The sequence below is a fragment of the Capra hircus genome, chromosome 3 (assembly GCF_001704415.2).
Source record: "Capra hircus breed San Clemente chromosome 3, ASM170441v1, whole genome shotgun sequence".
Lineage (NCBI taxonomy): Eukaryota > Metazoa > Chordata > Mammalia > Artiodactyla > Bovidae > Capra > Capra hircus.
This window is the reverse complement of record NC_030810.1, coordinates 40,732,719-40,748,326: the sequence shown is the minus strand read 5'-3', so window position 1 is coordinate 40,748,326 and position 15,608 is coordinate 40,732,719. Positions and strand designations below refer to the sequence as shown.

The 15,608-nt window shown below is 39.4% G+C and overlaps 1 protein-coding gene across 2 annotated transcripts in view; it reads right to left on the bottom strand.

The window, feature by feature from the left end:
* The window catches only part of AK4 (adenylate kinase 4), a 96,165-nt gene that overhangs the window by 26,841 nt on the left and 53,716 nt on the right, over positions 1–15,608 (bottom strand). For both annotated transcript variants that reach the window (XM_018045182.1, XM_018045191.1), the window contains exon 3: positions 11,365–11,484. In XM_018045182.1, the coding sequence (XP_017900671.1) occupies positions 11,365–11,484 (120 nt within the window). The remainder of the gene's footprint in view (positions 1–11,364; positions 11,485–15,608) is intronic.

The window sequence follows — 15,608 nt, the reverse complement described above, 5'->3', positions numbered from 1 at the left end:
GGGTTCACTTTAGCTTTTGCTATAGTTAAATCTGAGTAAAATTGAAAGCCTTTGTTTTTAAAGTATTTAAAGTATGGTGTTATTCTTACAGAGTTTTACCTGCATTATGTGCATGGAGAGGTGTCTAAAATGGTGGTGTGCAACTGCTAACCCTTGTTATTTCTGGCTAATGGGATTTCAGGCAAAATTTGTTGCTTTTACTTTCCATTTTTTCATATGCCCTGAATGTTTTATGGTGGTCATGAATAATTTATACAAGAACAATATGAAAAAAGTAAAATTAAATTATCTATGGGAATTCCCTGTTGGTCCAGTAGTTGGGACTTGGTGCTTTCACTACCGAGGGCCAGTTTGGGGAACTAAGATCCTGCAAGATTCACAGTGTAGCCCTGAGAAAAAATAATAAAATAAACTGCCTGCTTTTCTCAATACCACTTTCTATTTTTAACCCTAATCAACTTATTCATCTTTCCAAAATCTGAGTTTTCTTGTTAGTAATAAGAAAATAAACAGCTTTTTATACTGTTTTGTTTTAGATTACTAGATAAGGTTTAATGGAAGATGAGTGATTTTATTTACTTAGGCTTTCCCCAGGTGTACTTAATGAGGGGTAAATATGCTGATCCTTAATAGAATGACAATATTTTCATTAATTTTCTCAATACTTGAGTTCTAACATCTATATCAGTGTTTGCCTGTGTATATTTACATTAATAATAATCACTTAAACTATCTTTCCACTGAAAATAAGAATACATATCTACCACTTGACTACCTACTATGTTCCAGAACTCTACTACAAGTTTTACATTTGTTAGTCAGTCCTTGCAAACCTATGCCATACATACTCCTATTGTACAGATGAGAAAAAAGAATCCAGGAAAGGTAATTTTGCTTACTGAAGACTACAAACTATTTATTCAGACCTGACTCTCAAGTTCATGCTTCTTCCACGTTCACAGTAAGTGTACAATAATTGTTTTATTATTAATTAAACTAGTGAACTATACGGAGAAGGCAATGACAACCCACTCCAGTACTCTTGCCTGGAGAATCCCATGGATGGAGGAGCCTGGTAGGCTGCGGTCCATGGGGTCGCTAAGAGTCGGACACAACTGAGTGACTTCACTTTCACTTTTCACTTTCATGCATTGGAGAAGGAAATGGCAACCCACTCCAGTATTCTGGCCTGGAGAATCCCAGGGACAGAGGAGGCTGTTGGGCTGCCATCTATGGGGTCGCACAGAGTCAGACATGATTGACTCAACTTAGCAGCAGCAGCAGCAAACTATAAATTATAAATCATATGCTTTGGATGGAGTTTTGCAATGAATTGTCTTAGTTCACCAAATTCCCAAGATGCCTAGTTCATAAGTTAGTGAAGCAAGCTCCCCTAACATCTAAAATTAGCCTTACTTTATAGACTTTTAAGTAAGTAGCATAAACAAATGAGATAACACATCTGAAAGTGTATGAGAAGAAAGGCACAAATACAGAGAAACCATGCCTTAATGTTAAAGTATGTCGGAATTTTTAAAAAATTTTTAATTGGAGGATAATTGCTTTCAAATTGTGGTCCTGGAGAAGACTCTTGAGAGCCCCTTGGACAGCAAGAAGATCAAATCCATCAATCCTAAAGGAAATCAACCCTTAATATTCATTGGAAGGATTGATGCTGAAGCTGAAGCTCCAATACTTTGACCACCTGATGTGAAGAGCGGACTCACTGGAAAAGACCCTGATGCTAGGAAAGACTGAAGACAAAAGGAGAAGAGGGCAGCAGAGGATGAGATGGTTGGAGAGCATTACCGACTCAATGGACATGAACTTGGGCAAACTCTAGGAGATGGTGAGGGACAGGGAGGCCTGGCCTGCAGAGGTCGATGGGAGTCGAACCAACAACAACTGCTTTACGATGTTGTGTTGTTTTCTGCTGTACAACAATGCAAATCAGCTATAAATATATATTATATATATATATTGAACCTCCCTTTTGAACCTCCCCCCAACTCTCCCTCTAAAAATTGTTTAATTTAGCTAATTTTTAAATGTTAGTTGGAAGGAAAGTTAAAAATAAATTATTCACTCTTCCAAACTCAGTTTTAAATTTTTATTTTTAACTTCCTTCCAACTCATTTTTAATATTAACTTTGACACTTATTCAAGTCCTTGTTTTGCCTGTCAAGAAGTGTTTAACTTTTGCCCCCACCCACTTTTATAGCCTCATCTGCTCATAATTTTTGGCTCTCAAATTATCCAACTACTTGTAGCTTTCAGAACACATGTTGTTTCACACTTCTATACCTTTTGTGCATGATCTTCTATGTCTAGATTGTGCTTTAATCCCAATTTCAAAATTTTGTGTCCCCTCCTCCTGGAGGCCTCCCTCGGCCTCAGGAGGGCCAGTCACTTTCTCCTCTGTGCCAGCTCTCCCCTCCTACCCAGTTCAGTGGTGTTCTCAAGGTCCTACACTATGATTATTTAAGTAGCATTTGCTTCTCCTGGACTGTAAGGTCAGGAACTAATGCTATTCCCTCCTCAGATGGATTGATGGGATACACAAATAATGCATACTCAATTTGTTTGTTGATCTCTGAACCAAGTTTTTCTAGGATGTGTTCAAATGTTTGTTTTCCATATGGTCCTTAATGCTTCCATGTTAAAATCTAGTCATTCCCTGAAAACACAAATGGAATAAACAAAGTCAGGATTGTCTACTATATTAAGATTGTTCCTCATCCTGAGGCAACAGTCAGATCAATTAGAAGAAACGCACCAGAAATAGACACAGAGACAGAGTCTCAGGAGAGAATCCAATGAAATGAAGAAGCGATCCAGAGTTTTACAGTGTTTTTCAGTCAGATACTCTGAGTTCATACAGACACCAAAGACACTGAACAAGGAAGGGTCGTGGAATAAAAATCAAATTCCTTTAATGTATGGTTACCAATGGGGAAGGGATAGCTAGAGAGTTTACAGACACATACACATTGCTATATTTAAAATAGATAACCAACAAGGTCCTACTGTATCGAGAACTCTACTCAGTATTTTATGTAACAACTTAAATGAGAAAGTTTGAAAAAGATACATGTACATGTATAACTGAATCACTTTGCTGTATACCTGAAGCTAACACAACACTGTTAACCAACTATACTCCAATATAAAATAAAAAGTTAACAACAACAAAAAAAAACAAGTTCTTATACTGTGAATTAAACCAAAGACCCTCACAAAGACTTAACACTTTAGGTTTCTCTGCAGTTTATTATTGAAATGCTAATGTCTAACAACTATATTGATTTCTGTACATATAAATGTATCTTTTTCATTTTCATATTCATTCCTATACACATGAGTATGTCAAGAAGGATGAGCCTGGTGAGATGCCAGAGATTATGACTGTTCAATCCATGCTTGGCAGGCCTGAGAACCACCACCATGCCCAGCAGAGTTCCTTCAAGTCTGTGACTCTCCACTCTTCAGCAGTCACTCCAATTGCTTCACACCTTGTGTTCAAGGTTAGGAGAGTATACATACTGCCTTAATAGTGATCGAAGATACAAAGAGGTTCTTTGTGACTCCATGGACTATACAGTCCACGGAATTCTCCAGGCCAGAATACCAGAGTGGGTAGCCTATCCCTTCTGCAGGGGATCTTCCCAACCCAGGAATTGAACCAGGGTCTCCTGCATTGCAGGTGGATTCTTTACCAAGTGAGCTATCAGGGAAGCCCAAGGACTAAACATCTGAAGGTAAATGGGTATTACCCTCTTGAATACATGCAACTCATACACATACAAGGAGAAAGCCTGATTCTTTTTTCTTCACAGAGAATGTCTTCAGTGACCTTCCAAAAAGTGTACCACAAATTTTATTTTTGACATACCCTACATTCCCAAGGGCAACAACAACAAAAAAATTGCCCTTGGCATTTTCTTAAAAGATGTGATGGAGAAGATATGTGATTGTTGGCTTTTTCTCTGTAGGCATATGTTGCCCAGCGGGATGTCACACCCTTCAAAGGTCTGATTCAGAAAGAAAAATACAAAGTTGGGATAAGGTCAGAGCAAACACATACAAACACTGCACACATTCAAGTGGCTCTGACTTCTGCTAAAAAAAAAATTCCCAGAATTACCCACAGAGAGCACCCATTAGCGCTCAGAACAAAATCAAATGGCATATACAAACGGAACATGACTGAACGATGACTCTCCTTGTAAAGGTACCTTTATCTCCAATAAAAAGGTTTAAATTATATTCCACTTATAATTCCAAAATTTAAGATTTTTTCCCATGAAACCAAACTTTGACAGCAAATACAAAATATTTCAATACCTACACATAACGTCATCTGGCAGACAATTCTGTTACAACTTGAGATAAATTAGGACTGAGCCTAACAGCATGTTACTGTTGAAATGTACAGGTTTTGGCAGCCATGCTTAGAAATAGGGGGAAAGAAATCTATTACCTAACGCACCTCCCAACAGGCCCTATCTCACGGCCAGCTTTTTTTCTTTTTAAATGAAGAATTTGTATTTGAGCTGGTTATTTGTAAGAGTTGGTTACTGTGCCTTAGTTGCTATTTCACCTTAATATCACCTAGTAAGCAGTAAACATCTTAAAGAAAAAAGCAAAAAACAAAACCAGAGTTTCATAGCAAAATTAGAAGACATACGTGACATTCCACTGGCTGAATATTTTAGAAAATCTAAAAATTATTTTTATAAAACTGCTCTCACTCATGGAATGTCTAAGGAAATTAAAGAAAGAGGGGGAAAGCCACATCTGTATACACATATTAATACAAAAAAGAGTATTTCTTATCCAACTAAAAGGCATACGGCGAAGACAAGGTGGTACTGGACTGTTTTTAGCAAGTACATGGCTGACCAAGACACAGAGCACTCGGCAAGCCCATTCACAGCCACCCCTGGTGTTTCCTTGGCATGCATCCACACTGCTCGTTTTCCACCCACCATTTGCAGGATGCCTCTCCACTGCCATATGGACCAAGATGATGAGTCATCTGTCATCCAAAATTCTTCTCCTGACCTTTCCACATTCAATCACCTTTAGCACACTCAACCGGCACGTCCTCCGCAGAGCACATGCCCTGGAACATAAGGGGTTTCAAGCTGAACATAGAACTTAGCATTCCTGACGGTCCCCACTTTGCCAAAAGGATTTCTTCCAGAGCTTTAAAGGAAAATCACAACCAAAACCGTGACCAGATGGGTTTTCAAGGAGAAAGCTGTAAACTAAATCAGTGAGGAGACTGACGTCCTTTACTAAAAGCAGACCTATGATATAAAAGAATTTCACTTATTCATTCACTGAGAGGAAAAGTTATGGCAAAAGCAAAGCAGTGAAAACATACATAAAACATTTCACAACTGAAACTGACTTTTTAACTTCATGTAGCTGAGGATGTTTTAAACTATTTTTGAACTTAATGCTTCACATAATCACAAAAAGAAAAAAAAAAAAATTCCTGACCTGCACCTCATGTACAACAAATCACAAAATCTCATATAGTACTTTCTATAACGGCAAGAATTCTTCTAAGCCCTTTACATATATTCACTTACTTCATCCTTTCTGTAATCCCTGTTTTCCATGAGGAATAAAATGCAGAAAGCTAATAAGGTACTTTGCCCAAGGTCACCGACATTGCCAGTAAATGGCAGAGCTGGGATTAAAAGCACTGGTACTACTGGGATTAGTGGTGATTACACTAACCACCTTCCCAAAGGAGTTTAAGACACATGATCCTTTTTTAACAGTTAAGTTTACTTAAAACTATACAAGTTCATTTTATAAGGTGAGAAAACTTAACGATTAAAGAATCTAAACTAGAGAAATATAAATTACTGTTAGATGGTGGCAAAGTTCAAGTTATCGGTCATGGAAAATACCAACATAAGAAAGAAGGAGTCGGGGGTTAATTTTTGTGACTTAAATATTAACAGTCTGGAGAAATTAACAAAACTGGAGAAGTATAGGTAAGGTACTGATAGCCAAGAAACTCCAAAAGCTAGGAAGGCAATCATAGAGAACCCCAGGTCTATAGTGCCTAACATCAGTCAACACTCCTGTCAATTTTTTTTCCTCATCAAGGCAATCTTTCAGGAATGGTGCCTCCTGGTCACATCACTGTTGATGCTTAAATTCAGGCCTTCAACATCTCTTGGTCCAATTGTGCTAACAATCTCTTCCCCAGCTTCAGGTCACCACCTCCTCCCCTACCCCAGCATCTAACTGCTCTGCTGCTAACAGAATAGTCTTTCTGAAACACCAACAGATTTGATCATGCTATTCCCCTTAAGTCTTCAGTGAGCTTCCCAGGTGGCACTAGTGGTAAAGAACCCATCTGCCAATGCAGGAGATGCGAGAGAAGTGAGTTCAATGCCTGGATTGGGAAGATCCTTTGGAGGAGGGCATGGCAACCCACTCCAGTATTCATGCCTGCAGAATCCCATGGACAGAGGAGCCTGGTGGGCTACAGTCCATAGGATCACAAAGAGTCAGACACGACTAAAGTGACTGAGAACGCACGCACGTCTTCAGTGGTCCGTATCACCAATTTCCAGTTCCACCATCTCTGTATAGAATCAAAGTCTATCACCCCAGGATTTCCTCTGCCTCTGTCTGCAGGCACAGGAAAACACTAGGCTAAGTCACGCCTCTCTTACTTAGTTCACATTACCCCTTTGATGAAAAAATTCTCCTCCCAACCCCATTCATCAACCTGCAGGACCTCACTCTATTCATCTCTTTTACCATAAAGTAGCCAATCCCACTTTCTACCATGAGAAGAGAGAATTTTCTCCTTTGGGTCTTCAGTGTACCCACATGGGTATTGATTTCATTACACTGTCATAATTGTTTACACACCTGACTCCCCTACTGTAATATAAGTCCCCTTAATAGAGAAAGTGTCTTGTCATTTTATCAACAGCACCTAATAGTTCCTGACTCACAGTAGGAGCTTTATTCATTACTAATAAATAAACATATACTTTCCACAGACCATTATAGCCTCTCTCTTGACAGAAGTTTTCAGTTCAGTCTGTTGGTTCCCTGCAGCCCCCTGCAGTTCCCAATATTTTTAATGGAAGGCATTCTAGAAAGATATGATCTACGCTATAGTCAACTTTTCAGAACACCTACACACTGAAGAATAGATGTTGAACAGTAGAGTTCACAAAGAATGGTCCATAGAACCAAACACACAGGTTCTCCATAGGGTAGGAGATTCTAGGGTTAAATAAATTCAGAAAATGCCTCATGATATCACTTTCTATGAAGAGTTAAATCACACTACCATAGTAAAGGTGCATTAAAGTCCTAAGAAGTTGGTTAATCTGGATTTACTAACTTTGAATAGGTAAGTGAACCCTACTTTGCCTCCATTTTCTCATCTATTAAATGGAAATAACAATCTCTACCTTCATATGATCACTGTAGGGACTGAATGAGATAATAAATATCTAAAGCTCAGATCACTACTTGGCACACAGTGAGTACTCAGTAAATTCAAGCAATCTTTAATATTTAAACTAACATTTTCTAAACTACAGTCTGTTTTCTCATCAATCCACTACTAACACTACACACTTCGAGAAACACTGATACAGAATAACTACTCTACAACATATTAGTCATTTGGGAGATTCACAGCTCCAGACTTTAGGAGAAATAGGCAATCTGATAGTTAAAATGTAGGACAATTCACTCTGGCTTCTCTTTGGCTAACAAACATTAAAGTTCACATTATCACAACTTGCTGAGGCTTTGGTTCTCCAAAGTAAGACAGGAAAGAGTACACTGAGTGAACTAAAGGAAAACTACTCTGCAATGGAAAGAAGTTTCTTATATATAAATCTCACTATCCTTTCATTCCTAGAAAGCAATATATTCATCAAGTTTCTATTTTCACTGCTGAGGAATCTTGCTATTTAAGAGTAAGACAAGTAATCCACACAGTCCATTTTTTTTTCAATTAATAAAAGATTTATACTGGGCTTAAAGAATCATCTACTTAAAGTAGATGATTCTTAATTCCAGCTTCCTGAAGTACAAAACTGTAGTAGTTCATGTATGCATTTTCCTAGGTAACATATCATAGGAACCACTGAGCTGTTTTTTTTCAAACCATTGTTATAAAATTGAAGTATAGTTAATTTACAATGCTGTTTCAAGTATACAGTAAAGTGAATCAGTTATATATATACATAATTGAATATGTATATATTATTTTTCACATTCTTTTCCATTATGCTGCTGCTGCTAAGTCGCTTCAGTTGTGTCCAACTCTGTGCGACCCCATAGACAACAGCCCATCAGGCTCAGCCATGCCTGGGATTCTCCAGGCAAGAACACTGGAGTGGGTTGCCATTTCCTTCTCCAATGCATGAAAGTGAAAAGTGAAAGTGAAGTCGCTCACTTGTGTCTGACTCTTCGCGACCCCATGGACTGCAGCCTACCAGGCTCCTCCATCCATGAGATTTTCCAGGCAAGAGTACTGGAGTGAGGTGCCATTGCCTTCTCCACTTTTCCATTATAGGTATAATATATTGAATATAGTTCCCAATGCTAAATAGTACATCTATGTTGTTTACCTATTTTATATATAGTAATATATATGCTCAGTCACCTCCAAGTCTTTGCGACCCCATGGATTATAACCCACCAAGCTCCTCTGTCCATGGAATTTTCCAGGCAAGAATATTAGAGTGGGTTGCCATTTCCTTCCTACTTCGGAGGAGCTTCCTGATCCAGGGATCAAACCTATGTCTCCTGCATTTGCTGCATTGGCAGGTGGATTTTTTAACACTGAGTCACCTGGGAAGCCCATTTTATATATAATAATGTGAAAAAGTTGGCTTAAAGCTCAACATTCAGAAAACGAAGATCATGGTATCCGGTCCCATCACTCCATGGGAAATAAATGGGGAAACAGTGGAAACAGTGTCAGACATTATTTTTTTGGGCTCCAAAATCACTGCAGATGGTGACTGCAGCCATGAAATTAAAAGACGCTTGCTCCTTGGAAGAAAAGTTATGGCCAACCTAGATAGCATATTCAAAAGCAGAGACATTACCTTGCCGACTAAGGTCCGTCTAGTCAAGACTATGGTTTTTCCTGTGGTCATGTATGGATGTGAGAGTTGGACTGTAAAGAAGGCTGAGCACCGAAGAATTGATGCTTTTGAACTGTGGTGTTGGAGAAGACTCTTGAGAGTCCCTTGGACTGCAAGGAGATCCAACCAGTCCATTCTGAAGGAGATCAGCCCTGGGATTTCTTCGGAAGGAATGATGCTAAAGCTGAAACTCCAGGACTTTGGCCACCTCATGCGAAGAGTTGACTCATTGGAAAAGACTTTGATGCTGGGAGGAATTGGGGGCAGGAGGAGAAGGGGACGACAGAGGATGAGATGGCTGGATGGCATCACTGACTCGATGGACGCGAGTCTGAGTGAACTCTGGGAGTTGGTGATGGACAGGGAGGCCTGGCGTGCTGTGATTGATGGGGCCGCAAAGAGTCGGACACGACTGAGCGACTGAAGTGAACTGAACTGAAGGTGTATATGTTAATCTTAAACTCCTACTTTATCTCCTCTCAATTGTTAGCCCCTTAGGTAACCATAGGTTTGCTTTCTATGTCTGTGGATCTATTTCTGTTTTATAAATAAGGCTGATATTTTTAAGAGTCCATATGATATCATATGATATTTGCCTGAGTTTTTTTGAAAAATTAGGCTTATGTATTATTTAGATATTAAAAATCAAACAGTTGTAAAGGTGTATACAATGAAAGGTAAATCTCTCTCCCAACCCTAATCCTTATCCAGAGCCAACCACTGTTATTAGTTTTTTATATCCTTCCTAAGACAGATTATGTATGTGTGTATAAGTACATACAGTAATAGTATACCATCCCTTCATTTTTACAGAGATAATAGTATATGATATATACTATATTGCAACTAGTTTTTTTCACTTGGCAGTTTATCTTAGAGCACTATCTATATCAATACATACATATAGATATTTAATAGGCATACTAAAATTTAAAGCAACCCTATGATAAGATACTTGGCTTCCCAGGTGGCACTAGTGGTAAAGAATCCGCCTGCCAATACAGGAGATACAAGAGACTTGGGTTCAATCCCTGGGTCAGAAAGATCCCATGGAGAAGGAAATGGCAACCTACTCCAGTATTCTTGCCTGAAAAATCCCATACAAAGGAGCCTGGTGGGCTACAGTCCATGGGGCTGCAGAGCTGGATGTGCTCTGACTGAGGGACTGAGCACAAGATAAATATTTAGGTTGTTACCAGTGTCTTGTAACAAAGGTCAAAGCAATTGCTTTGTCAATAGTCATGTATGGATGTGACAGTTGGACCATAAAAAAGGCTGAGTACAGTAGAATTGATGCTTTTGAACTGTGCTGTGCTGGAGAAGACTCTTGAGAGTCCCTTGGACAGCAAGATCAAAACACTTAATCTTAAAGGAAATCAACCCTTTATATTCATTGGAAGGACTGATGCTGAAGCTCCAATACTTTTGGTCACCTGATCGAAGAGCTGGCTCATTAGAAAAGACCCTGATGTTGGGAAAGATTGAAGGCAGGAGGAGAAGGGGATGATGGAGGATCAGATGGTTGGATGACATCACGAACTCAATGGACATGAGTTTGAGCAAACTCCAGGAGATGGTGAAGGACCAGGAAGCCTGGTGGGCTACAGTCCATGGGGTTACAAAGAGTGGAGGGACTGAACAACAACTAGTGTCTTGCAAAGATTGCTGAAAATAAACATCCTTGAATATATATTTTTAGGCAAGAAATGAAGCAGGGAATTGCTAAAGACTACTAAATTGCCCTCCAAAGGTTACCCATTTTATTCTCAAGAATACTTTTTTCTTACACCCTCAATAATAAAATATTTTCAGATTTTCTCTCTTTTTTAAACCTGACAGGTAAAAAATGATAACAGATGCTTTTAACTTATGTGGCTTATTTTGAATGAAAGAAACTCTGATTTAAGATGAGTCATACTTATGATGACCTAGTCATGGAAACAAAAAGCACCATCAAAACTGGAACAATACTGGGAATTCAATTAAGGTTTGCTTCAAGTTGATGGCTTTAGGGATGGTAGTATGCAGACAAAGGAATTAAAAGGCTTCACCCACATGGGTTTTTTAATTATGTTGCCAAATTGGAATCTGTCTAAAGAAATGACTGGGGAAAAAAGGCACTTTGCAATCTGTAAGAAATTATGGAAGTGTTCAAGGGACCATGACCCACTACTAGCAGAAGCCTGGTGGACCCCCAGGTTCAACTCACCATCGAGTAGCCAGTGCTCGCCGCGCCTGTTCTCCAACTCCAGCAGCATGAGGCGTGTGATCACATGATCGGGAACCAAAAGGCCTTTCTCTATGTATTGCTTTGCCATATCACCAACTTCTATTAAAAAGACAGGAAAAAGAGACACTCAAAAAAGCTTCTGGGGGAAAAAAAAATGCTTACCAACTCTCTCCTGACAGTTTTGCTTTCTTTTCCATTCCTGCCTGATGTCCTGGGGGGAAAGGTTTTTAAAGAGTCATATTTTTAAAATTGGCTTCAATAGTGGCAACCCTGTCTCCCAGTTGTCTGCCAAAGAATTAGAAGAGCATCTCTTGAAGATACACACAGACAGAAATAAAAATGAAAGGAAATATAAATTAGGGCAAAGGGAAAATCAGAGTAGGAAATAAAGCTGGAGTCTAGAAGGAGAGTGGCACACAGTAAAGGCCAGGAGAGGAGTAAAGTCCAGTCTGGTTGCTAGCAGTGAGCCACACTCTGGACCCAAGCCTCCCACCAGTTTCCGGTAACAAGGAAAAAGGATCGACCTCACAGTTCACGGTACAGGGAAGACTAAAGGAAGCTGAGAGACTCAACCATTCCTCAGAAACCTCAAAAATTCCCACTACTCTTCTAGAAAAAGGGCTGGATGATACAAACAACAATGGGTTTCTTTCTTTTCATGAGCCTCAGTTGAGCAGATGGCACCTTGCTGACGCAGTTGTAGAAGCAACTCAAGTATTTTTAGTGGAATGCCAAGTTCGTGAAAAGACGTGAATTTCAATTTTTTTTCAAAGAAAAAAATGCTCCTATCATAATTTAAAATAACAATTTGTTATACATGGAAATTGTCAGTTGGGTTCAAGAGAACATCTGTTAAATTTCTAGGAACTGATTTTTTTTTAATCCAGATGAAGTCCTCAGCTCTCTAGCAATCTGATCATGAACCATTAGAAACACATTCTTGACAGGCCAATTAAGTTCTTATAAAAACACAGAGCAGAATTATATTACTGGCCGAAAAAAGGTTAAAAACCATTTGCCCCCACCTTCTGCTTGAATTTAATAAGGTAGAGACCTTCCTTTCACAGACTGAATCTATACTCCCAACTTCACCTTCCACACTGAAACATGGGCTGTGAAGAGTTCCCTATCACTCAATGACTACCACTGGGCAAAAAGCCCAATGATAGGCCCAGTGATATGGATTCAGAAATGCACCGCAAGAAAAAGAACATATGCGTGGCTAAGTATGAATGTGAACAAAACACATTCATTCAATAAGGATTTATTGACCGCATACTACTTAACAGGTAATAGTCTACAAATGTAGCAGTGACTGAAAGTTGTAGCTTACCAATATTTAAGCAGTATGACTTTACCTGAGAGCAACAATAAGACTCTTTAACTGGGAATACAAACTAGCAGGTGCTATGCTTTAAACATTTTATTTGTGTTATTTCATTGATTTTTCATAAGATCCTCACCTTTAGATAGGAGGTAAAACTTGTATGTTTTTTTAGGACAGCTTTATTGAGATACAAGTCACACATCATAACATTATAAGTCATACACCGTAACATTCACCATTTTAAAGTGTGCAATTGAGTGGCTTTTAATACCTTCTCCATGTTGTGCAAGCATCACCACTACCTAATTTCAGAACATTTCTATTACCCCAGGAAGAAGCTCCATACCTACTAGCGGGCACTCTCCCATCCCCTCCTCCCCCAGGTACTGGCAACCACTAATCTACTTCTGGTCTATATAGTTTGCCTATACTGCACATTTCACATAAATGGAAGTGTGCACGATGTAGTTTTTGTGTGTCTGGTTCCTTTACTTAGCATGTTTTCAAGGATCATCCATGTTGTACCATTATCAGTACTTCATTTTCAAGGCTGAATATTACAAATCTATTGTGTGGACATAGCACATGTTGTTTACACGTACATCAGTTATCAGGCACTGGGGTTGTTCTCACTTTGGGGCTATTTTGAATAATGCTGCAATATACACTCATGTACAAGTTTCTGTGTGAATTTATGCTTTCAGTTTTCTTGGGTAATACCTGTAAGAAACGTGTGTACATCTGAAAAATCACTGTCAGACAGAACACTCAGAGCAACTGAGAAGCTTACTCTGTGATGGTCAGGCCAGCCCCTGAGTCCTATTCTCAGTCTCATCCACCAAACTTCAAGGTACATGCAAACAACAAATATACATCTTCCGAGGTGAGAGACCAAGATATGACCTGGTTTGAAACATCCCATGAGGAAACGGTTAATGAGGAGGAATGGTCTTGTACAGAAAAGAGAAGACCCAGAGGACATGATAACAACTGACCCATAACCTGATTCTGGACAGATGGAAAAGGCATTATCTTACTTAATCCCCCAGGGCTTAGAATTAGTACTAGTGGGAATTGCAAATGGACAGGAAAAGTTGCTTGAGGAAATATTCGAATGGAGACTCAGAGAAGAGATATTATAGAGGGATTTTGCAAACTGGATTGGGCTTAATTCACGTTTCAGGTCCCTACAGATGGAAGAGTTATGGTACTGTGGTACATTTGAGTTCAGTAATTTAGTGAACAGTGTCCAAAATGATACCTCTAAGACCTCTGATTATCTCCTAAATGGCTCAAAATGTACCTCTGCTGACACCTCCAACTTATCCTGTCCAAAATCACATTACCCTCCCACTCTGTTCTTGTCTTGGATGCTTCCTGCCTTATCAGTAACAGAGTCCTCCCCTATCAACAGATTCCTTGGATTCAATTATCCAAAGTCAATCATGGTCTGAAAAATATTAAATGGAAAATTCCAGAAATAAGCAACTGATAAGTTTTAAATTGGGCACCGTTCTGAGCAGCACAATGACATCTCTTGCCATTCTGCTCCATCCCGCCTGGGACGTAAATCATCCCTTCATCTACAGTATCCCACCTGTTAGTCACTTAGTAGCTATCTTGGTACATACTGTTGTGCAGTGACTTTATTTTACATAATAACAACCCAAAGTGCAAGAAACAGTGATGCCGGCCATTCAGATGTGCCAAAGAGAAACCATAAACAGTGCTTCTTTTAAGTAAAAAGGTAAAAGTTCAACTTAGGAGGAAAGAAAAATACAGTTAAGGCTGCTAAGATATATGGTAAGAGCAAACCTATCCATGAAGTTGTAAAGAAGAAAAAGGAAATTCACTCCCCAGTTTTGCTGCTGCACCTCAGACTTCAGAAGTAATGAACACAGTGCACAGGGCACAGTTAAGATGAAAAACGCGCTAAATCTGAGAGGTCGCCTAACTAGAGTATGCTGTTATGACTGTTCTATCTTATTCAGTTCAGTTGCTCAGTCGTGTCCGACTCTTTACGATCCCATGGACTGCAGCACACCAGGCCTCCCTGTCCATCACCAATTCCCGGAGCTTGCTCAAACTCATGTCCATCGAGTCGGTGATGCCATCCAATCATCTAATTGTCGTCCCCTACTCTTCCTGCCTTCAATCTTTGCCAACGTCAGGGTCTTTTCTAACAAGTCAGTTCTTCACATTAGGTGGCCAAAGTATTGGAGCTGTAGTTTCTGCATCAGTGCTTCCAACCAATATTCAGGACTGATTTCCTTTTGGATTTACTGGTTTGATATCTTATTATTAGTTATTGCTATTAATCTCCTATGATGCCTAATTTATTAATTACCATTACTTTATCAAAATTACTTTATCCTAGGTATGTATGTATAGGGAAAAAACATAGTATATATAGCTTTCAGTACCTTGGTTTCAGACATCAACTGGGGATCCCGGAATGCATTGCCCACAGACAGGGGGGCACTACTGTACTCTCCTCAGATATCATCTAAGATTAAGCACCAACTGTCTTGATTTTCTTGATTTCTCTTGTTGTTGTGGGTTTTTAAAAATATTTATTTATTTGGCTTTGCCAAATCGTGGGATCTAGTTCCTTGACCCAGAGAAGGAAATGGCACCCCACTCCAGTACTCTTGCCTGGAAAATCCCATGGATGGAGGAGCCTGGTAGGCTGCAGTCCATGGGGTCGCTAAGAGTCGGACAAGACTGAGCAACTTCACTTTCACTTTTCACTTTCATGCATTGGAGAAGGAAATGGCAACCCACTCCAGTACTCTTGCCTTGAAAATCCCACAGATGGAGGAGCTTGGTGCGGGCTACTATCCATGGGGTCACAAAGAGTCGGGCATGACTGAGTGACTTCACTTCACTAAGCAGC